The 23,920-nt window shown below is 44.6% G+C and overlaps 1 protein-coding gene across 2 annotated transcripts in view; it reads left to right on the plus strand.

Annotated features, from left to right (window-relative positions):
• Positions 1-6,461: 6,461 nt before the first annotated feature.
• LOC146171668 (uncharacterized) overlaps positions 6,462-23,920 on the plus strand; it is a 56,830-nt gene continuing 39,371 nt past the window's right edge. For both annotated transcript variants that reach the window (XR_014702830.1, XM_084586432.1), the window contains exons 1-3: positions 6,462-6,510; positions 11,066-11,183; positions 12,936-13,123. Coding sequence is in view for 1 of the 2 variants with exons in the window: in XM_084586432.1 (XP_084442558.1) it covers positions 6,500-6,510; positions 11,066-11,183; positions 12,936-13,123 (317 nt within the window). In the remaining variant the exon portion in view is untranslated. The remainder of the gene's footprint in view (positions 6,511-11,065; positions 11,184-12,935; positions 13,124-23,920) is intronic.

Genomic DNA, 23,920 nt, shown 5'->3' on the forward strand with positions numbered 1-23,920 from the left:
TTGTTATCTTCAGCTCTTGGGTATGATAAGAAATTTTTATTACCCATATCGCTCGCACAGGGCATAGCTTTCGAAAGTTTTTCTCTCGTGATATTGAACTACTTCACTTCACCTACGATGTGCAATTCTCTTTGGGGACTGCATCATCATCTGACTGCATATTTCCTAATTTTGCTAAAGCATTCGACAAAGTTATTAACTCGCTGCTATTACATAGGATAAGTGTGTTGAAAATTGAGACTGCAGCTCATAACTGAATCTGTGGACTTCCTTCGTCTGTTAAATTTGTGAGCATTAATTACCGCAATCCCCATACTCTACCACACGGTTCTTGGAATCTTCAAAGATTAGTACTTGGCTCTTAGCCTTTTTATATTCTATATTGCTGTGAATTGCCTTTCCCTTTTGTATTGTACTTTGTATCCTGAGAATGAAATAAATAAATAAATATCCCTTGCCAAGGAGCATGCTAGGAGGAGACATGGGAGGGCCAATGAAGAAGACCTGGCAGATTGAAAACTGCTTCTGTGCAACCGAATGATACAAATCATTTGACACCATCCGCAAGCCTACGTGACAAACAGTTTGGTTGTAATGGCCACCCAGAGTTCCGCCATATTCATGGTTTCCAGGTAAAAAGCTCATCGGTGGGTGTCTAGTACATATATTTTAGACCTCATTTAAATTAGCAGATTTAATATTTGACACAAACGTGGATATCCTGCCTCAAAGACATGACCCCCAAATGTTATCTAAATGGTGGTCCGGGGCGTAGTCTCAATTCGATGGCCTATAAAAAGGCACATATATAAGGAAGACAAGGTTTAATGTCGAAGCGCTGTGGGCTCATTGTTGCTATGCGCCTATTATGATCACGTAATATATATTTTATTGCCTTTTCGCCTTTGTCCTTCATAGCAGACGTCCACAACCTTTGAAATAGAAAGTAGTAAGAGCTAATGTTCTTGAACCCTAATAATTTTAGCACACCACATTAGTGTGATTAGTACAACTTCTTCCTTCTGCCTTTAACATAGGTTTAGGGCGACACTGACGCGCTGGGATACAACGAAGTGGGCTACTCTCTTCATTGCGACGTTGACAATGTTTGCACGTCATGCATCGCCGTCAGTAATGTGTTACGTGCGACCTTTGAATAGCGAAAACACCATGCTGCGCAAGGGTTATCGCATTCGGCTACTGAGCCAAAGTGCTGAGAATGGAAATTCCGGCCAGTTCTGGGCACGCTGCTCTTTGCATGCATGTTATCCGATCTTTTGCATCCTGCCGCTTGCTATGTACTATTCCGTCTAAACGCCATGGTACGCGAGAAAGATAATTTATAAACTTGGTGGAAGAGAATGCGACCGCGGTTTTTAGCTGCATCCGTGGCCCATACATGCCCACGTACAATAAGTGGTCCCATTTAGTCCTGGTTGCCCAGACCACAGTCGGAAAAATATATAACGACATGCATCCCGGCGCGTTTAGATGTTCGTGCACAAATACATTCGTATACGCGCCGAAAATGCCTAACAAGGGCGCAATGATGGGTGGTAGTGCCGTCAAAATAGACGGCCACCACTCATGGCAACATCTTACGAGAAATATTGGCGCGATTTCTGCATACAGGCTGAACACACACGCAGTACTTTCAGAAAGTGCAAAATATAAAACAAATAATCTATATGAATAAAATTTATGCCGCGAAAATTATTAAAGAAAAGGAAAGGAAATGTTGCGAACGGAAGAAAACGCGAGATGGTTACTTATGATTTTCCTCAATACATACCGATACCTTGTAAACACATTGTTTTAATATCGTCCACGACATTTCCTTCCTTTTATAATAAAGAGGACAGTGTCGTAAAACAAGTGGCATTCATGCAAATTAGCGCCAGCTATAGGTTTTGAAAGGCCACATGTATTCTTCATGGGCACTCTCACTAGTGAGGTCTTATACTAACCTTAGGCGCGAGTAAGCGTTTCACAATAGCACGGCCCCAGGTGGTTTGGTTACAAGCCTCTTTTATTAGTCCTTTCAAACAAGAATAAAAAAAACGTAAAAGAAAGAGAGAGGGAGTTTCGACCAACGAAGCTTTGCCGGGCTTAAACCAATTGAGGATAAATGAAAAGGAGTTAAGAGCCCAAAATAAAATATTGTGATTTGAAAAGAAAGAGGGATGTGAAAAAAGTACGCCAACAGGAAGTTTACGAACTGGATACTTATAGGCAGGTCAACGTGCATGAACTATCACGCGGTCGTGAAATGCATGCATAAAAGAGGCTGAAAACGCACAGAGTCAAAACGCACCGAGTCATTACGCCCTTAAAACCCACTCTGAGACTTGTAGAACGCTTTTCTCACCTAAAGATCAAAGCGGCCTTCCTTGCGTGACACAACAATTAGCTATAGAACCGGAGGACATATGCAGTATAGGAAAAAAGTTGACTCTGACGAGCTTAACCATAGCTTCAGCGATGAAAAGCAGGCATGCAGAAGCACGATTAGGCATACTAAGTTTATTAGTGCTGACAACTTTAATGGATCGTCGCTTCCAAACTGCACTGAAACTTTGGCCGCATATTAGCGCCGCGTCTGCACGAAAACACGCGAGAGAATTGGGAGCTGTGCTTTAGGGGCAGGTTGCACATAGCAGCGGCGTCCACATCTCCACAAAGTGGCAGGCAGGTCTACAGAAAAAACAGCTCTGTTTCAGACAGAGCAGGAAAGTCTGCCAGCGACTGGGATCCACGTCCTGTGATTGAGTCTGAGAACTGCCCACAGAATCCCATGCGACAACAGAGTGATCACGACGTCCCGTTTCTCGGCTCGCAAGTGTTTTCCGTCTGGCTCCATAGCTGTTAGGCAGTTCCATAGTTTTTTTGCACTGTTGTCAAGGGTCTTGCACGGGTTTTGCATCGTGAAAATACTGTGCAAGACAATCTTTGTTACACGCGATCCAAGGCCGGCCAACTTGACAGCGTTGGGGGCTCCGAGCGCGTACCAAAAGGCGTCCAGGTCAGCGACATCGATGGGTGAGGCACCAGTTCGCAATTCGCTGCCAAACATTAGCTCTGCAACTGGAACGTTTCCGCCCAAGGTGGAAGACGCAGCTTCAGCAGCTGCCATCCAGTTCGCGAGTGGGTCACTGGTCATGTTTGGAAGTGAAAAATAGACCTCTTTGACGTAGTGTGTCTCATACCTCCGAAATATATCCAGCAGTGTGTCCTGGGTAATGTATGAAGGACAGTCCCCAGAGAAGTACCAGTGGCGTGTCAGAAAATCACCGACGGCACGAAAGAGATGCTTGACAAGGTCTGTCATGTCATCTCTAAATGACTCAGTGTTGATGTCGTTGAAAAGACTGTACTGAAACGCGTAGTGCATGAAGAAGTCTGTCTGGCGGAAACAGTGTGCTCGATGTTGGCTCGCAACGCACTGCGAAGAGTAGTAGCTTGCAATAATTTTGTCGTTCGTAAAAGAGAACAGAGCCGGAGCGCAAAGGTAACCGTACAGATACATGGTTTTTTGTTGTCCGAATTTTTTGTAGTGCGCAAAGACAGCCGAAAAGTACTCTTTGCTGTCAACTACAACTAGCACCGAGTCGTTCTTAAATATCTTGAAGTACTTGAGAAACGCTGCCTGTCAACGCTTCTTGGACACAGTTTTGGTCCATTGATGAACTTCTGTTGAGGTGGTCCTTTCCGCGTCGCGTTAATGATGGTCTCATTCAGCAAATCAAACAGCTCCTTCTGCTGGTATATTAGGGCTCTGTAACATCTGTCCAAGTCGAGGAGAGACGTTTGTTCGAGCGAAAATGATTCGTTAAGTGTGCGGAAAAAGTTCTTCTCATTTGACGTTTTCGTTTTTTTCCTATGGTTAGTCATGACGTTGAACATGCCCATGGTATTAGAAATACGAATCTTCTCTGACCTGCCTTGAATGAAAGACAGGTCGAATATAAGTGGCACCCTTACAACGCGACACATGTAAAATACCGCGTCAAAGAGATCGTTCTTCGTATCGACGTTGGGCCACGTAATGCCGCCATTGCGCAATAGTTTCTTGACCTCGCCCAAGTGATCGTCTGAGGCGGACATTACGTCGTCGCAGGCGGTGAAGTACCGGGCTGCCTTCCCCAATGGCGTCTGGTGAAGTTCCGGCACCTGCATGCCCCTCTCTCGATAGCTTATCTTGTCAATTAGTGCGTCCCGCGAAGCTTGCGTGACGCTCACCGTACGGCCCCGCAGCCAGCCTCCGCAGACGTAGTCGTGGAAATCGTTGCATGGTCGAGCACTTTGATTCCCAGCGCTGGCGAGCAGTGCGGCCAGCCTACTGCAGGAATCGCTGCCGCAGGCTCTGGCAGCCGGTATTCGCCACTGGCGCCTCATCACTCTGTATGAGTGGTGCTGGCTACTTCCGTTAAATAGAATAGATGCGAAAAACATCATGGCCAAGAGTACGGCGGCAACCAATGAGGTTTTGGCGGGCGCGTGCTTTGGGCTCCGTGGATTCAGAGCGGAACCCGTCTCGATGTTTTGAGGCTCAAATGCATTCTCCGGCGATTTCTCGTCCTGCATTCAAGCAAGGTGAAATTTGCAAAGTACACATTTTGCGATGGCTCTTGAGAGGCTTTCAGTTATTCTGTTTTAAGAAAACACTGAACTAAGTTTGTATTAATATAGAAACACTTCGTGCTTTTAAGGTGCAACGGTGGCGTAGCGGTAGAGCATCCGCCTCGCGTGCAAGAGGACCGGGGTTCGAATCCCGGTGCCACGCAATTACCCAACGGATACGAAAGGAATTAACAAAAACCGCGCGTCGATGGAATTGCATAAATAGGTTTGGGATGCGACCTGATGCCGGTGCACTCCCTTACCAGAACAGGAGTTGGCCAACCCTGGTGCAGAAATTGGCCGCAACCTGCTCTAATTATTCCTATCGAACACTTTATAAAAATATGACAACTTGAGGAACGGCTACAGCCCGGCAGGCGGATCGTTGACGAATTGTTAAATTGCGAGTGACGAAGTAGAAGGTGTGCTTAGACAAGCTTCCATAGCCGAGTTCAATGAGCTCATTATGAGACACGACCCTCGTTAAAAAAATAGTCAAAAAGGAGTTGAAAACAATGCTCACAGTGCATTATTTTCTAATTATTCACGGAAACAGTATAACGTTGCAGACGAGAGTTTCGTGTTAAGCATGTGGAAGTACTGTAGCCAGTGTCGATATAAAAAGTGCATTTCACTCGCAACGCGGTGCGAGATAAGGTGGTATGCAGCACACCGCCCTTTGTGAGTGTGCTTCCGCAACACACGTAAAGTGCAGAGTCGGTGTCCTGTAATTTCCATTTATTCGTCAATTGAAAAACCAAATTTACAGCTTGGTGCACATTTTCGGGATGTTTCCGTCAATCTTCAGCGAAGAGTTGGTCAGCTTTGCTATTTAGCAGCGCAACGTAGAGATTATCGATCGAAAGCGCTAGCCAATGTAGTGCTGAGCAGATAGAGCCTTATAGCTATCAACGTGGGCATATATTCATCGCGCTGTCCGGAGGGAAACAAAAACAGACAGAAGCTCCAGTATTAAAATTCATATCAGCAAAGTAGGTTCCGTTAAAGATTGACAGGCGCTATATAGTTACCCTGTCTACTCGAACGCCTGGCCTGACCCAGGCTTGCGAGCGAGCGCCTCCGATCGGCAGCCGAAGAGGAGCGCCTCAGCGACAGTCTTCTCCTTGACAAGCCCCGCAGAGAGCGAGACCTACGGGACACAGAGGGATGGCGGGCGGCGGGACTATGTTCAGAGCTGCTCTCTTCCATCTTGCTGTTGTGCCTGACTGTTTCTCTGCTATAGCAGCTGCTTACACTCTTCTGTCTCCTCTTCCTTCACTCAGGCTGCGCCTGAAGAATGGCATGGAGACGATTTTAGAGAAAATCAGCGATTTAATGTTATCTGTCAATAGTGCGAGCATTACTGCAAATTCGGCACGATGCCTATTACTCCTTCGCAGTAAATCTCTCTCTGAAATCTCTCTATATAGTAGGTGTTCAAATAACTGCTGTTAAAAAACGCCTATTCTAATTTCCAAAATTTGTTGATTCAAAAAGGTTCATAATTACTGCACTCATTGTCCTTTGATAGTAAAACTAATCAGCTTGTTTTTTTTTGTTTTTTTTAATCTACGGTCGAGCAAAAAGTGTTAATGTTAAAGCTGCAATTTGCCTCGAAAATAAAGCTGGCTACGTTATTTCCACCAATCTAACCCCCCCCCCCCCCCCCCCCCCCCCCCCCCCGATTTACGTAGCTATATTCATTGTCCTTCAATAGTTGACACGCTATCAGATATTATTTTTAACGTACAGTTGGTGAGGAAAATATATACGCAAGGATGCATTACGCGTGAATGACTATGTTCAAAAAGAGTGGTTACAGCGGTGAGCCGTCAGATAATACGAAGAGAGTGTCTCCTCGCCGACTAAGCGTGTTTGCATGACTGCGCAGTACGTGACATCTCACGTTTTTTGTTTTCAATCCAAACATGGTAGCCTTTAAAGCTACGGCGTCGCATATCTTTGCGGTGGTTGTCTGCGCTTTATGCTGCGGAGTTTTACAGATTTGGATGGCTCGGAGGCGTTTCGGGCTCGCACAATAGGTCGTTTTGTCGGTGTATCATGGCCTGAAGGCGAGCGAGCAGAGAGAGAACTCTTGGCTCCCTTTTATTTACAAGATATATGCACAGGGAGTATCAGCCGGTAGTTCGACCATGACGGAGAACCATGCTCTGGAGGGCATGCTGTGCGGGGTCCTTCGCTGTTAAAGGGAAAACACAAGCAAGTGGACTTTCTTGTCAAAGCACCTTTGCATCCAACCCAGCCACCCAATGCAGATAATTGGCAGGCCATGTGAACCATTACCTCCATGTCTCTCAATTTCGACTCAAATTTGTTTCGATATGCGGCTGTATAGAACGCAGCGGCGCTTTGATGAGAGCAACCACCCCTTCGCGTGTTCACCCTAAATGTGAATGACTACATAAAACCCCTATTCCATATTATTCCAATGATCAAATTGGTAGAATCAAGGCATCTACCAATTTGATCGACAGGTTGAGAGAACATGCTAATAACGTAAAAAATGCCAGTGACGGAAAAGAATTTAAAGGTTTCGTAGCCATCTACTGCCTTACTTGTGAGGACTTTTTCAGGATCTTGCTAGCACTGTTATCGGAAAAACGAAACAGCGTGTAACGCGAGAAATCGTGGAATCGGAGCTGATATGCTAACGAGGAGAAGCACGTGTTAGTTCCGCTTTTATCACGCTCTCTGAAAAAGACCGGATTTATTTGCGCATGAACTGACTTTTTGCGTATGCATTGACGATGACGCCAGACGTTTCAGATTGTAACATGTTCACGCAATTCGTTCGCATTAAAAGTTGGAAGTTGGAAGCAGCAGAATCAAGCTCCTGATGCGCTGTGGCATCAAGCAACACACAGACGTTTTTCGCAATCACCTTCCCCTTAACGCGGATTGCGTTTTTTGATTGACACGACAGCGCACATAATTTTTATTCCTGTACAGTTTCTTTAATGCAGTCCCGACTAGCGTGCTTGCCTGAAATGTGAAGAGTAGATCGAACGCGCGGCAAAAGGCCCTCTTCAGGCCGTCTGGATGCCGTTATCTGAGAGAGGCACGAGCATCCGGTTACCAATAGTTTTTTTTTTCTTTTTTTCTTAGAATTCGATACCTTGCTTTTCCACTGCAGCACCACATTCGTGCTTTCCACCGATCGCATTTGGCGCAGCACTTTCTCATGTGGCAGAGGCTGTCGGCTGCACTGGTGAAGCGGGGCCCCCGACAGCGGTCGCATCTAATTTACTTCACCCCGTGTGATTGGCGTCTGGTTGCGGTGTGAAACAGGCGGATAGAATAGTGAATCTTCATTGCAGATGTGTTGAACGCTATTGGGGAAGAACTATAAGCCCTTTATACCTAGTGGCACTGGCAGAGGCATATTATTTTCTATTAGGTTTGGGTAGCCTCACCATAATATATGTATCAAAGTCTGTCGGTCTGAAGACGCAAAAACGAGCTCTCACTGCTCCGCCTCTTAAAACGAACGTCTGGGGTGAGCACACCACCGCGCTCATGGTCGCTCCGGTCATCTCAACATTACCGTCCTCATTTCCGTCGACATCTTTTCCCTACTGTTGGACATATTTTTAAAACCTGGAATGCAATTCTGCTCGCATTTTCTTCGCTTAGTGACCAAGAAGTCAGACCTACAGTGATTGCAAATTCCTGTTTAAGGGTCTTATTGGACTGGTCGTAACGACTTGTGCATCAATATTGTGCAATATATTTTTATTTATATTGAAAGTTGATGTAGAGAAGAATACGTAGACAAGTTTAAAAAGACACCAAAACGGTGTTTTTTTATTGTCCTCAGAGATTTTCATTGTCATGGTGAAGGTGATTGCGAAAAACGTCTGTGGGAGGCCTATGCCACAACGCATGAGGAACTCTACGCATACAAAACTGACTCCGAATCATTCATTGCTGTGTCTGTCACAGCTAGTTTGCAACGTAGAGACAAAAAATTAACAGCAAGCTACTAAAAAATACCATTTCATTGTCTAGCCAGGTACTGCATCTAATTTTTACGCAATCTTTAGATACCGGGGTTGTCCCTGACAATTGGAAAAAAGCTCAAATTACACCCATATTTAAAGCGGATGACCGCACGTGCCCTAACAACTATCTTCCCATTTCTCTCACTAGTATACCGTCTGAACTACTTGAGCACATTATTTTTTCCAATCTTATGACCCACCTAGAATCAATTAACTTTTTCTATCCGAATCAACACGGCTTCCGGAAGCAGCTGTCATGTGAGACCCAGCTTGCCGAATTCACCCACGACATTCTACAATACTTAGATAACCTTGTCCAGATCAACGCTATCTTTCTCGACTTTTCAAAAGCATTTGATCGTGTTTCCCATAATCTTCTTCTTTTTAAGTTCTCATCGCTCGGCATTCCACAAACCTTGCTCTCCTGGCTAGAGCAGTTCCTTAAAGGACGTAAGCAGTTCACCTGTGTTAATAACTGTCGCTCAGCTTTTTCCGACGTAACATCCGGCGTACCTCAAGGTGCAGGCTTATCACCTCTTTTATTCCTCATCTACATCAATGACCTACCAATCAACATAAAATCAACGCTACGTTTATTCGCAGATGACTGCGTAATTTACAGCCCCATCCACGGCGCTAGCGCCATTGCCGCTCTTCAACAGGATCTAACCACTATCTCAGCGTGGTGTGACAAATGGCACATGCCTCTTAATCTAAATAAATGCCAATACATATCATTCTCCCGCAAAAACACAGTTATTGATAGCACTTACCTGAAGTAAAAAAGTTGGCATACATAACATTCGTACGTCCTAAATTGAAGTACGCGTCATCTGTCTGGCATCCATCACAATCGTATCTCATCTCAGACCTTGAAGCCATTCAAAATCGCGCCGCCCGTTTTATTACATCGCAGTACTCAAGAAATACCAGCGTAACATTACTAAAACGATCCCTCGGCCTTCAAACACTAGCAACTCGCCGTGTTATTTCCCGGCTATGCCTCTTTCACTCTTTCTTTTATCGCTCACCAAGACATTTGTTGCTGCAGCCACCCCCACGTACGTCATCCCGCCTAAACCACAGTAACCCAATCGCACGCAATAAAACCCGCACCTCCGCAATGAGCAGTTCATTTTTTCCCGACGCCATAGTGCTCTGGAATGGCCTTCCCGACAACGTAATTGCATGCTCCGATCACCGCCTTTTCCGTGAGAAACTGGCTAATCACTTCTCATAAACATATTCATACTGCGACACCGGAGTGCCAACTGTTGCTTGTTTTCTTTTTGTATGTTTATTTCTTGCTTTTAGTTTGTATGTTATTTTACACTTTTTTGGTACCCCGTGTATTTTTCCCCCTTTCTTTCTTTTGTGTTCTCTGCTACTACCCTCCAACCTGTATGTACGCCCCCCCTTATGTAATGCCTTCGGGCCTTTAAGGGACAAATAAATGAAATATGTAGTAGGCGGCGAGGAGAGTTTGTCCGCGTCTGTCGACTTGTGTCTGCAACTGTTGTCGATGGGAAAACAACTTTCATCGTAGCAGCACCCTCTCAATACTTAATGGTTCACTTGCAGCATCTGAAGCCGCGGTGTGCTATCAGCTACATTATATTTGATTGTTTACATCGATTACTAACAAGGTCACCGCGGTGTTCACTTCTGCTCTAGTCCACATCAGTTCACAGCTCTTTACATGACCAAAGCTGCTGTTAATGCACTGCGATGAAATTGAAAAATGGCTTTGCGGAACGCTGTGGAGGAAAGAAAAGGGCGGACCAACCGTCTCCACGACGGCATTCCGAACTCAGCCGTGAAAAAAAGTGGTGGGAGTGAAAGACTTGAGACAGGCGTCTTTACATTTCGCCGCCATCGAAACGCGGCGGGATTGAAAACGCGTTCTAGGGCTCAGCAGCCGCACGTGCTAACCACTGAGCCATCACGAAAGGCGGTGGAAAGGGAGACAAAACATTAATTTGCCGACCCTGGTCAGAAAAACTAAACGTTATTATTATTATTATTGACAACTGCGTTTGATGTGCAGTACTGGGATACTGTGCTCGTGGCTGTATGGCTTGAATATCTGTGTCTCCACTCACACACGGTTGTCTGTGGAACTCGGCAGCTAATGCCTTGTTTAACTGTGCACGCAGTTTGTGTGTTTATATCTGTTCCCGAGGAAATGTCATGGTAATAACTAGCAACAAATTTTAATTAAGCCATCGTATACTGACTGCATTTTGCTAAATATTCCTTTCTTTTTATCTTTATTCTCAACTGTGCACATAGTTTGTGTGTTTATATCTGTTCTCGTGGAAATGTCCTGGTAATAACTGTAGCAACACATTTTAACTAAGCCATCGTATACTGACTGCATTTTGCTAAATATTCCTTTATTTTTTTCTTTATTCTCTACACAGGCCGCTGTTTTCAGCCAAAGTGAAGTGTTGGTTCTGCGGAGCACAGACAGTGGTCTCATATGGCAATATTAACTGCTGGGACTGCCCAAGCTGTGACCAGTACAATGGATTCAAGGAGGTATGATGAACTTGCTGACTGGCCACAGTCATTTTTGGTAGATCCTCGTTTACCCAAGCGATACATTTTCTGTGTACCACTACAGCTCGGGTGCCTCTGAGCGCAGTGGCAGATGATGCAGCTGGCACAAATCTATTTCTTCATTATTTTAATGATTTTCAATAAAACCACTTGATGATTAAATGATGCCTTCTAGGCTGCAGCTTGCTAATGTGTGTTAAAGTTGTCTTTTGATTTCCTTTTACTTTCTCTTACTCTTAAAGCATTGCAGTTTACATTCTGAAGCTGCGCATTCACAGGGCTAAGGAAACTGCTACCCAAGGCCAACCCTTCAAAAGAGTAGGCAGATTCAGAACGTTCTTAAAAGCAGGGAGGCATGCATCAAGAAGAACAAGGGTTTGCACATTCAGAGTCCAAATGACGCAACGATCACATCACAAAAATTATCACTTATCTGTCATAAACCGATTGGTTAGCCCTGCTATTGTTGGTTGATTCTGATCGATGGACCTGTTGACCAATAGGAGCGGGGACTGACTGATAGGCTTGTGACAGCTTTTATGATGTGATTGTGCATAATTCCACCCCTGTTTTCTAAACAAGTGTCAGTGACTCACACTCTATGAACTTGTTTCTCTGAGGCTGGGTCCTGAAAGCGACAATGCTTTTCCATCCTTGCCACAGGAATTAAACAATAAGCAAGTGTTAACTTATTAGCACACACCCAACTGTAGCCATGCGGCTTCCTGAAATTCCACAGAACAATTTTTCTGATCTTGGGCTTGAAAATGGGGCTGCCACTTCTGTGGGTCTCCGTTCTGCTATTTAAGGTCAGGAGAGCTACTTCGTAAATGGCAAGACTAGCCAAGTGAATATTATCCTATTTAATATGGTCTTCACCTTGCGGGGATTGCCTTATGCACATATTAAATAAATAGGCATGTGCTGGCATCAAAAGTTCGACTATACATAGTCGACCCTAGCACATGATTTTTGTGCAAAATTTGGATCTAGAAAAATAAACTGTAATGAAAAGAGAGAGTTTTGAAGATGTCATGATAACTATATATGCAGGCTACTGCATAATGACATCTACAGAAGTGCTACACTTTGTGGAAAATGTCTAAATTTTAGCAGTTAAAAATGTTTCTGAACTGAACCTCTTGTGTTTTTTTTTCAGTGGAGGTACTAGAATAGGTCCACTTCATTGTTACAGTGCTGTCAGGAACTTTGCTCGACTAACTGAACACTGTGCAACAAGTTTAGTAACAGCATATAGTTGGAAATAAGCGCGTAGTTGATGTTCAGCATAACAATATTTGGAATCTCTTGTAGACTGAGTTACTTCGGGACATTAAGACCTCATGAGTCATAAGCCTTCCAACATTAATTTGTAGTTGTAAAGTTTGTGATTTAGAAGCACTACGCTTCTTCAGCTGCCTGTATATTTTTCCTCGTGGAAAAAGAATGTGTGGAGCAATCATGCGCATTTTGTTTGTGCAGTATCATAAATGCATCAGTGATGAATGTCACAGCGGGATCTGATAATTTCGCTCAGCAGTGTGTTCTGTGCTGTCAACAGTCTGGGCAAATTACTTTGCAGCGATGTACTTTACTGAGCAATGCGGAGCTGTTGCTATATTTTTGTGTACCCTTTGCGTACATGCATGTAGTTGTTGCTCCTTCTAATTTGGACGTCTCCAGTTGACTTCATTCTGCTGGTCTAGTTTTGACTTTTGCTTCTTTCTTCAGGACGGCGACTACAACAAGCCGATTCCTGCACAGTTTGATGAGGCTCTCAACTTCACGACGACGACATGCTGTGAGCCAGACTCATCGCCTATAGCTCTTAAGCCCAAGTTTGCAGCCTGTGTTCAGTCTACAACTATCACCAACTCATCAAGGTCCGGCTTCTGGCAAACTTTACTCCTACAGAAGAGGTATGTGGTGCTGGGAATGTTCAGCGTTCTTTATTATTTTATTACGTTGAGTTTGGTTGCATTTGAATGAGGCAAGCCTTTTTTTATACATTGTAGAGTATAAATAGATGCAGTCTACGTCCCAAGTCTTCAAAAAAAACTTTCGGAAGCTTTAGAAAGGCGTTTTGAGTAACAGTACACAGTTTGTCACGTCCGCACTTTCAGTTAATTGTATGCAAACAAAGTTGCCATACTTCAGCCTACTGGTGCCATCTGGTTTTCAAAACTGAAACAATTTTTGGTATAAAGAACCAACTTTTGTTTTTAGGCCTGGGAAAGCCAAAATTATTGGCCGAAATAAAAATTAAAGGTAATTCAATGCTCGTGGATGTTGCTGTAGGTGAGATGAAGCCAAATGAGTGCCTGATGTGCTGTTTATGACCAATGAACATGCCAAAAAACCCAGTAACAACGACGAGTTGACTGTGAGTGAGACGGCCTCTTCGAAGCACTTGGACATGTTGAAAACATGATTTCAGCATATGCAATGGTCGTGAACGCTAAACTCTGGAAACAATGTATATAAGTCGAGCGTACGTTCAGGTTCGATTTGAAATAGCATTTTGCAAATGTGCACTTTAAAACATGTCATCCCATATGCTTTACGGGCACTTTATACTGGCGCTACATTCCACAGCCTCAAACCGTTGCCTCTGCAATCATGGTAGCTTTGGTACTGGTGCAAGGAACTACTGAGATAGAGTATAAGTAGCACCTTGACCCAGGGCTCTTCAGGTGCATAGTTGCCTTTCTTCGAGGTCATTTAGCACTATTTTTTTGTTGAATATATAACTAGAGACTGGACTTCTTGGTTTAAGCAAAAACACCCATAAAAGTATGTCAGTTTCAGTTTCTTTAAATTTGAGCTTAACCGAAAGAAGCCATTATTCTTGACATGTAAGGCATAGTTGGCTGGCTGTTGAGCACAAATTGCACTGGGTCAAGGTTGAAAATTGACTAGTTTAATAGAGAAGTCAGGGACATGATGCCACTGTGTATTATTAGATAAGCAACCAGTTGTGCAATTTGAGATATTGCTTCGTTACCTCGGTAGACCGGGAAGCACCACCTCCCAGCCGCCTGCTATCTGAGCACTTTTTATTTCCTATCACCACCCGATTAGAGCAACTACTCGGTTAAGGATGTTTAGTATCAGCTGATTTTAGAGCGGTGACATGGAACCATGCATGGGCATCATGAAAACTTCTGTTCTAATTACCACAGTGAATGAGTGGCAGTTCCATCACTTGTGTCACACCCTGTCACACCTATCACTGTGGCTCAGTGGTTAGAGCGCTCGCCTAATGAACTCAAGGATGCAGGATTAAAAAACCAAGGTGCCCGCTTACTGTGCAGTGTCAGTGCATGTTAAAGAACCCCATGTGGTCGAAATTTCTGGCGTCCTTCGTTTTGGTGCCTCGCGTTGTCTAAAGAGTTGCTTCAGGACGTTAAACCCTACAAACCAAGCCAAACCATCACTTCGGTCAACACTAAGGCTATGGAATTTAAGAGGGTGCATTGCTCGGCAAGTCGGTCAGCCATGATAAATAAAAGGTTAGGGCACACTTGGAGACAATGATGAGGAGGGAACATAACAGTGCCCCATGCTTTCATTTGATGCAGCGCAGGAACTCAAGAAACCAACACTAATATTTTAAACTACTATAGTTCATTGAAGTAAACTTCTACTTGCATTTTTATTCTGCCTACTTTCTTATTTATTGAGTTGCATTTTTCTCAATGAATAATTTCTTTCACAGGCAGAGTTCAAAATGCTCTCATTTGGACATTAATTAGAAGTAAATAAATTGTTTGCGCTGACAAAAATGTTGAGACGCACTATAAGCAACCGTTGACCACAAAGATTGACATATAGATAATGAGAAAAGTAATTGACTCGTTGAAAATAATATTTGCAAAAAGAAGAAAGAAAGACTAAACATGTTCTGAAAAAGAACACTTAAAGATGCAGCCAAATTTTCCAAACAAAAACTGAAAAATCCTGCCCCTTGATATTACTCATTTGAACCAATCAATATAAATTATATATGCGCCAAAAGCATGCTGCCATGCTTAAAATTCAGCTTTCATAACTTACCATGTAAGCTGAAATACTGCTGCTGTATGCATTATGCTGTCCTTGAGTTTGGTGCAGATGCTGTATGTATATCATTGTATTTCTATTTTGACATGAAACATAAGTTGTTCATTCACTGTGGTGTTTGCATGTTTTTCTCAAGCTGTATATATTTTCACCACAGAGTTGGCACATACATTGACATATCTCAGTAGAAACTGTACGAGTTCATTTGACACTTTGACTTTCCCAAAAACCATCTGTTCTGCTAGATTCCTTCTTTATTTGCTTGCTTGCTTGCTGGCTCGACTCAGCCTTCACAAACATTTTCGTAGTGCAGCTCAGTAGCAATGGTACCTCTTCACGAACAACCCCATTTCATTTTGAGGAAGCTTCAACGCATGGATGATCATCCTCAGAACGCTACGGTTCAGTGTACTTGAAGAGTGGAGGAAGCATATGGATTCAAGAGAGAGAAATATGCGTGGTCGTTAGAACAGCGTGTGACGTGCTAAGCAGCGTCCGAAACGACACGGCTGACCTATGCACAGGCCCAATGTCAGTGGTGGGATGGCGTGAATTTAAGCAAAACTATTTATGTGGCTATGCTGTATTTCGGCAGTGGAATACTTCTGATCATCATCATTCCTGCCGTAGCGTGCACGTCTGAGGTGTGTAGGTACCACTGTTTTATGCAATTCATGTCAGAGAACATCAGTTTGGCTAACCACTAGCTTCGCAGGTCATACCTGGATGCGACTCCTCATCTGAATTAACAGGCACAAGGCCTTCCATGTCCGAATTGACGAGCGTCTGACACCATAGATTTACACGGACGTCAGCTGGGACTGCACTCCTATTTTGAAATTTCGAATTAATGGGGGTCAAATAGTTTTAGTTTACTGTACCTTATGATAACATCACAATATTTCGTTGTTAGCTCAAGTTGTCCAGCCCAGTCTTTAATGCGACATCTGTCTTGATTAAAACAATGCAGAAAATGCCACTTGGTTGAAATTGACCTATAGCTCTGGTATTGTGTCCTGTGGCCTACAATTTTGTTTGGCATATGCACACCCACAGCACTTTACTTCATGGCATCTGATATTGCTTGAAACTGCACAAGCTAGACCATAATTAAAGCGCAGATGAGTGAACTTGGTGTAGAATATGAATTTTGGCTATAATGACGTTAAAGGTACAGTCAGCTGTCTGAGACAAGTAAACACATACAGTAAAACCTCATTGTTTCGAACTCATTGGGACTGCGCAAAATTTCAGGTCGAACACCGTGAAAAACAAAAGGGCGAGGCAAAAAATTTCATCACTAGAATGCGCTGCGCATCTGCACGTACCCTGCACTTCATCCCGCCTCTGCACCTTGTTTATAATTTCTCGAGGGGTGGCATTGTGGTGCGCTTGCAACTTCAAAAAACAAAAATGTGAATATGTTACGATGTTAGCAGAGATGAAAAGAGAAATGCCACTCCTTCCTGCCTTCCACACTTGAGCGTGATCTGAGCGGCTTGCTGCAAATTTGCACGGTAGTGCAGTTTTTGATTTCACAGCACACACATGCCCCAAGATTATTATTGAAAGTTGCTCTTGCGCTGCCTATCACTTCTGAGGCAGCGACCACCAGCGTATAGAAGCCAGGCAAACAACGTGCAATTCGAACTTCGTTGCCAACTACACTTTGATGATTGGGCCCTTGTTCTGCCGGCATCGGGCATTGTCATGGGCACTTATTACTTGCCACTGGTTGAAAACACGAGGATAATGAGGACACACGGCGCACCACTTCGTTGTATATTCTCATCCTCCTCTTATGTGATTGGCCAGAACCAGTAGTGATGCCGTATTATGTTCAAATTTTGTAACTCTACTAGTAGACTGGCTACACTGCCTGGGGTTGACACATGCACTACATCTTTAAGAACAACCGCAATGCAAAGGGTTATTTTCATTCAAAGAACCTTCAGGCACCTACATCTTTTTTTTTCTCTCTTCATTGCATTTTGCGTGGTGTAATTCTGCGTTCTCACCATCTTTTAAAATGGTTTGCATGGGCAGCGTTCTAGTATGCTGACAGTGGCGCTGCCTTTGACAGTGCTGCTAATGGCAAACTATCTTTGCATTTATGTGTGGTAGGTGTCACCAGCCTTATGTTTTGGCAATTAATTGCGAAAGCAATACTACTACAACAGCCAAAGCGAGACCTTGGGTGGCCGCAGCTACGCCGTGAAGAGGCGTAGCTACGGTCTCTTCATAAAAATTCAGCCTGCCATGACATTTCAATTCACGTTACCCCTATGCTATGGGCAGGAGCTGCCAACTCGGGTCACTCTTTTCATATGAGAGGGTGATATCAGAATCAGCCTGCAAGAACAGTTTGCATTCTCGTTACCCCTATGATACGCAGGCATTTCTGTACGGCTTGGTTGAAGCGTGACTTTATATGTGGGCTGGTAGCTTACATTCTCGCGTTATACCAGGGATTAAGTGCCCCCCAATAATGTAGCACCTTACACTGATGGGGCATGATAGGGGAATAACGTAGCAAGCAAAAGAAGCTTCCGTCGTTGCTCTTGCAATTCAACTAGGGTTTACCAGAGCTAAACCATAACTAACGTTTTCAGAAACTGTATTAGTTCTTTAAACCTTTGTTCTCACCATCTGATGGATGTTGAGATCATGGAACTGTGGCCAAAGCCATTGTTGACCCTTAAGGCCTACAAAGCACTAGTTTCATTATTCGAGGGCCTCATGCTTGTGTGTCAGAAGTTATCGTGCTCCTGACCTCTTCTCTGATTTCCTTTTATATCCCAAAATCCCATTCCCCTGGTACAGGGCAGCCGTTTGGAACACCTTTCCCTCTTCCTCTTCCACACACTTTCAAGCAAACCTGCATGTCTCAATACCACGCTGATTATTGCCCCGGCGGCAGGCGGTCATTCTCATGTCTCTTTCAGTGTTCTGCGTTTATCAGCCCAGGTTTAGTTCGACAAGGAGCTTTTGATTGTCGCAAAGAAAATACATGACTAACAAAATTCACATGACGGTTTATTTAAACATTGACACCTTTGCAAGGTGTGCTATCGCCTCTACAAGTATGGTAGTTAGTATACAAGCTTTTGATGTTGCTGGGCTACGGCTTAGCAGGAGAAGGAATTCAGATTGCATGCTACTTGCTTGCTGTGTTGTGCAGAGCCTCCCGGCCTCGGCGGCCGCTTTTCGGTGGAGGCGAAAAGCAAGGCGCCCGTGTGCTGTGCGATGTCAGTGCACGTTAAAGAACCCCAGGTGGTCGAAATTTCCGGAGTCCTACACTACGGCGTCTCTCATAGCCTGAGTCGCTTTGGGACGTTAAACCCCACAAAACCAACCAACCAAATTCGAGACTGAGGTGGAGCAGTATCGGGCGCATCTGGAAGCACGCGAGTAAATCGTCAGCCAAACCCAACTCCAAGCCGTCCCTATGCCTTCCCTAATTGAATCAAACCTAGTGCTGTTTGGTCCCTAGCTTTCTGGGTGTCCCCAACCGTCCCCAACCACTGTATGCGTTGTGCACGTGTACCTTCTCTGCGCGCGAACTTTAGTTTGTTGTAGCCCACAGCGTCCATCATCCGCCATGGCATTGCGAGGCGTACTGGTTGGCGATTGCCAGCTGAAGCGTTTGTGCAGGGCTCGTCTGCGGTTAATCCCATCTGTAGAGACCTGCACGTTCAGTTTCGGAGGCTACGACGCCTTGCGTCTCGCAAACGCCGTGCGGCGCCTTGATCTGCGGCGCGCAGACTTTGCGATTGTATATGTCGGCGGCAACGACCTGTGCAACCCGGATTTCAGACCGCAAGATATTTGCGAGAACATTAAGGTACGTGATCTTACAAATCGTCGACGCTTTTTAATTGCAGTAATAAAGTCTCATTTATCATTTCACATCCTAGGCCCTCGTCCTGCAGCTTCTGGGTGGCGTGGGCATTGTTTTTGTCACGAACATTTTGCCACGCTGCTTCGGAACAGACAATGAAGCAAGCCGCCGCTGGCTCAACGGCCGTCGATTACTCAACAAAAAGATCAAGAGGACTTTTCAGCTGATGAACCATGTGATACTGAACCCGGAAGTGAGTATGCATGCTGTTTCGTGCAACGTTTGATCTCGTGTGTGTCTTGATCTACGCATTACCAGCGAACAGAGCACAGAAGAAGCAAGCAGAATTGAGACCATACTATGATCTGAGGGCTGACTTGCAGCAACATTTATTCATTGTACGTATAATCTATAAACGCGTTCTATATACAGTTGAATCCCGCTATAACGAAATTCACGGTGCACGAAAAAAAATTCGTTCTCGCGGAACTTCGTTATCGCAAAAATTTGACGTGAAACGCAGAAAGAATTGCCCAAGCAGCAGCAAAGGCGTTTAATGCCAAAAATCTGTAAGCTTGGTTTGCTTACGCTTCACGGCGAGCAACGCCGTCACGCGATTTTCGCACTCGGTCAGCAAACCCATTGCAACATCGTCGTCTCGGACAGCAACGAAATTCCTGATGACATCAAAAGCGTCCATCACCTGTACGGCGGTTGCCGCAGCCGGCGCTTCCTGTACGTCGTCGTCTTCTTCATCGGAAGAGTCCTTATCATTCCGGGCAGCTTTTATGATCTGCTCATCACTCACATCTTCGTGAACAACAACACAAGCGTCAGCGCCGATGTATTCGTCGAGCTCGAGATTAGGCGGCACGGTTCCTATTTCTCCCAGCGTTTTCCAGGCGGCCGCGATCCCCGGAGCCGGTGACGCCTCTTCGTCGTCGTCTGTAACGCCTGGTGTTAGGCCAGCAGAGTGTACGGGTCGACCTTCGGCAAATCCGGCGTGCCTGAAACAGTTCACAATTACTGAGCGCCCCAGTGTGCTCCAGGCAGCAGACATAATCTGCAGTGCCACGTACAAGTCCACCTTCGTGTCTCGGCCGGTTTCAGTGTTAAAAAGCAGCCGCTGAATTAACCTCCCGCGGTAAGCGCGCTTCAGGCTAAGAATCACGCCCTGATCGAGAGGCTGTAAGACAGACGTGCAATTGGGAGGGAAAAACCTCAGCTCCGTGTTAGTGAGCTTGACTTCGTCGGAGTGATGCGCTGAACAATTGTCCAAAAGCAAGCAAACTTTACGGCCCTGCCGCTTCATGTCGCGGTCGAATGCCATCATCCACTCGGTGAAAATAGCGCGGGTCATCCATGACTTGTTGTTCGCCTTGTACTGCACAGGTAGGCTACGAGTTCCCTTAAAACAGCGCGGCTTGGCACTTTTGCCTATGACTAACGGCGGACGCTTGTCCGAGCCATCCATGTTTGTGCAAAGCAGCACTGTGATGCGTTTTTTGCTGTGTTTGCCGCCGTGACAGCGCTGCCCCTTGAAGTCGAGCGTCCTAGCCGGCAACATCTCGTAGAATAGCCCGGTCTCGTCGGCGTTGTAAATGTCTGCAGGCGCGAAGTTGCTTAAAATTCCGGCCTTGTTACTCGCCTTCCAAGCAGCTGCTCCGTCCACGTCTGCTGACATTGACTCGCCGCACAACACTTTTCCAACGATGTTATGGCGGGCCTTGAAACGGTTTAGCCAGCCAATGCTGGCTTTAAAATCATCAATGCCAAGTAGGCATGCATAGTTCAAGGCTTTCTGCTGGACGATGCTTCCGGACAGGGGGACGTTGCTGGCTCGTGCTTCCACAAACCACGCATGCACTGCTTTGTCCAACTCTTCATGGAGGGGCCGCGTCACCTTTTTGTGCTTCGAGGATGTGCCTGAAGCAAGTGCCATTCTCACGCTGTCCTTATTGCCTAGAATCGTTGACAGCGAACTTGCAGGAATTCCGAAGTCTTCAGCAATTGCCGCTTTCTTCCTTCCGCTTTCTGCTTGGGCGATTATTTGAGCTTTTTGCTCAAGGGAAAGAGTTTTGCGTTTTTTTACTAGCGTTGCCATCGTGTCCTGCGGATGAAAACTCGTCGTTGTCGAAGAGAAAGGCAGCGAGTGAACAACGCGACCACGACACAAAGCCAAAATGGCGGAACTGCAATCACGTGATTTCATGCTTAATGTGGCTTTGGATTTGACTTGGACTTCTCGCCAATAAAACTAGTTTCGGTTTCGATTTTGAACGCGAAAATTTTGTTGAAGCGGAAACGCTCTGCAAAAATGGTTCGTTGTGCAGAGAAATTTAGGCCATTAATTCTTATAGGATACTCGCGGGGAATAAAAAATTATTCGTTGTCGCGGAAATTTCGTTGTGGCGGGATTCAACAGAAATTTAGCGCCTGCATTTGGCCATGAACTGGCGAGCTCTTTTGGTAAAAAATAGTCTACTAGCATAATATTCGCCCTCTCTCCCCATTTCGATAATCTCAGCTTGGCTGTGTCAATTTACCTAATTTTTTTTGTTCACATGCCTAACATGCTCCAGCAAGTGTGAGGAGGCTGTATTAGAAACTGGGGTGACAATAGAACAGCATTATTTCAACATCATTTTACCATAGTAAATGACCAATTCGAAAATAGAGCTCATGATGGAAACAAAATGCAGCACATTTTTGCTTCGAAAGTAACGGGGTCAGAGACATGAACAACAATGTCTTGAAAAACACGACAATACACAATAGCACATGACTGACAGTGCTGATTAATAAAAAGCAGTGGTTCTTTCCAAGGAACACTTGAAACTTGGGTAATCATGTGGAATGTGCAGCTCATTTGTGCTCGAGGTAGGGTAAAACGGTGCCCGCTGTAAGCAATTTTATGGAGGAGGCAAATAAGTGCTGTTCTGTGAGATTCTAAGGACAAGAGGAACGGCAGTCTCTTAATCTTAGTAAAATTTCAGCTGTCATGTTGAACAATGAAACAAGCTGCAGCACTTTTTATGTGCTCTATGGAGTCAAGTAAGTAGTGTCGATGAAGGACAATGAAAGATGCATATTCAAGTTAAGGCAGAACAAACATTTGATAGGCAAGCTGCTGGGTGGAAGTGAGCGTGCCTCTGAGGTGATATTTTATATAGATGGACGGTTGTCTTTAGCAAAAGCTTTTTCTGTATTGGCTTTTCGTGAAAGAAAACAAAATGAACGCTAGGCACTTGTATGATGACACAACAGTGCCTGGACTTATGCAGTTAATAAGTAAAGAGAATCGGATTCTTTGTGACTAAATGACATTATCAGGCTTTTATAGCGTAAGGGGATTTTTCATAATGAACACCAGCTAGTACTGATCTTCCTGAAAAGCATTGTTGTCAATAGATAGGATCTTTCTATAAATAATGTAATACTCGGCAAACAGTCCGATGGCTGAGGCAATATTTAATGGCACGACATTTATGCAGGAATGGATTTGCTGCTCCATTCTGCTCCAAACTGCTTTCCTTGCTCCATCCTATTCGAAAATACAATATTGCACCATAACTTCTCCAAACTGGCTGCCTTGGTGTTTTGCCATTAAATTTAGCAGAACATGGGAGTCAGGCAGGTTCCTTATTCCGTCTTTCAGGCATTCTCCAACAAAGCCCAACAGCAGTTGACAATTCCAGATTACAAGGAATTGATTTCCATAATTGTGAACAATAAATTGCACTCAGAGTGTGGCTTCTCTGTTCGACACCAGAGTTCAATCTCTCCTGTCTCTTGCGTCGATCTGCTCTCCTCGAATTTGCCCTCTCCCTTGAAGTTTTTTTCACCTGATTGTTGGAAGATCCTTCTTCTTCGTTGTTTTCTTTTTCCAAATTTCTGAACGCCACAGTCGTGGTGGCTTCTTTGACCCCAGAGCCCAATGGCCATTACAGCCGTAAGTCATAGCTTCGAAGCACAGACTGCGGTCAGTTTGGAGTACACCCCTCCAAGAGTGGCATGCCTCTCTTCCAGCCTGTGTTTCATTCGCTTCTTACCGCCTTTCAGGCACTAGTCTTCCGGTCCCCATTACTGTTCTTCATCCCTCGTTTTGGGGATGTCTTTCGTCCATCACCACTTGTTAGGACGCAGAGCTCACACATAAACACGTAAAAAGACTACTGTTTGTTTTTTCAGTATTCGGTGCAAAACACATCGTACACGACAATGGACTTTTGTCAAACGATGGGCCATTAATGCTGCCTACAGGAAAATATGATTCGATCCAATTCAATTAAGCAAATGTCAGAAGTGCAGCAGGTTGGTTGCATGTCAAGAGTTGCATGTCCATGCTATAAGGACTGTCTTAGTTCAAGCAATGGCAGCACACTGGTACCACAGTTATAAGTGTTCTTGCAATGGTAATATGAATAAAATTTTCATAAACTAAGAGATACACGAAGCATGATAAATATTTTTTTCGCGAGGAAATTTGAAACGAGAAACCAGTTTTTTTTTAGTTCCCCACTTCTTTCTATTCGTCACAATTCCTACCAAAGCTTGTTGCACCAACTTTCCAATATCTGTATACTAACACGCCTAGTGCATTTCGATGGAGCGGTCTTGGTGCTGCACAAGTGATTGGAGGAAATTTCAAAAAATGTTCTTTGTGTATGAACTAGCACCACCTCCTAGCCTTCTGAGTCACTGGTAGTAAGAGAAGCGAGAAAAGCAAACACTACAAACTACCACGAAGTGTCGGCCAACTTGTCCAGCTACAAAGATCTACATGAGTTGTTCTGATGCTTCTGCTGCTAAA

The sequence above is a fragment of the Amblyomma maculatum genome, unplaced genomic scaffold (assembly GCF_055883805.1).
Source record: "Amblyomma maculatum isolate TAMU_Amacu unplaced genomic scaffold, ASM5588380v1 scaffold_19, whole genome shotgun sequence".
Taxonomy (NCBI): domain Eukaryota; kingdom Metazoa; phylum Arthropoda; class Arachnida; order Ixodida; family Ixodidae; genus Amblyomma; species Amblyomma maculatum.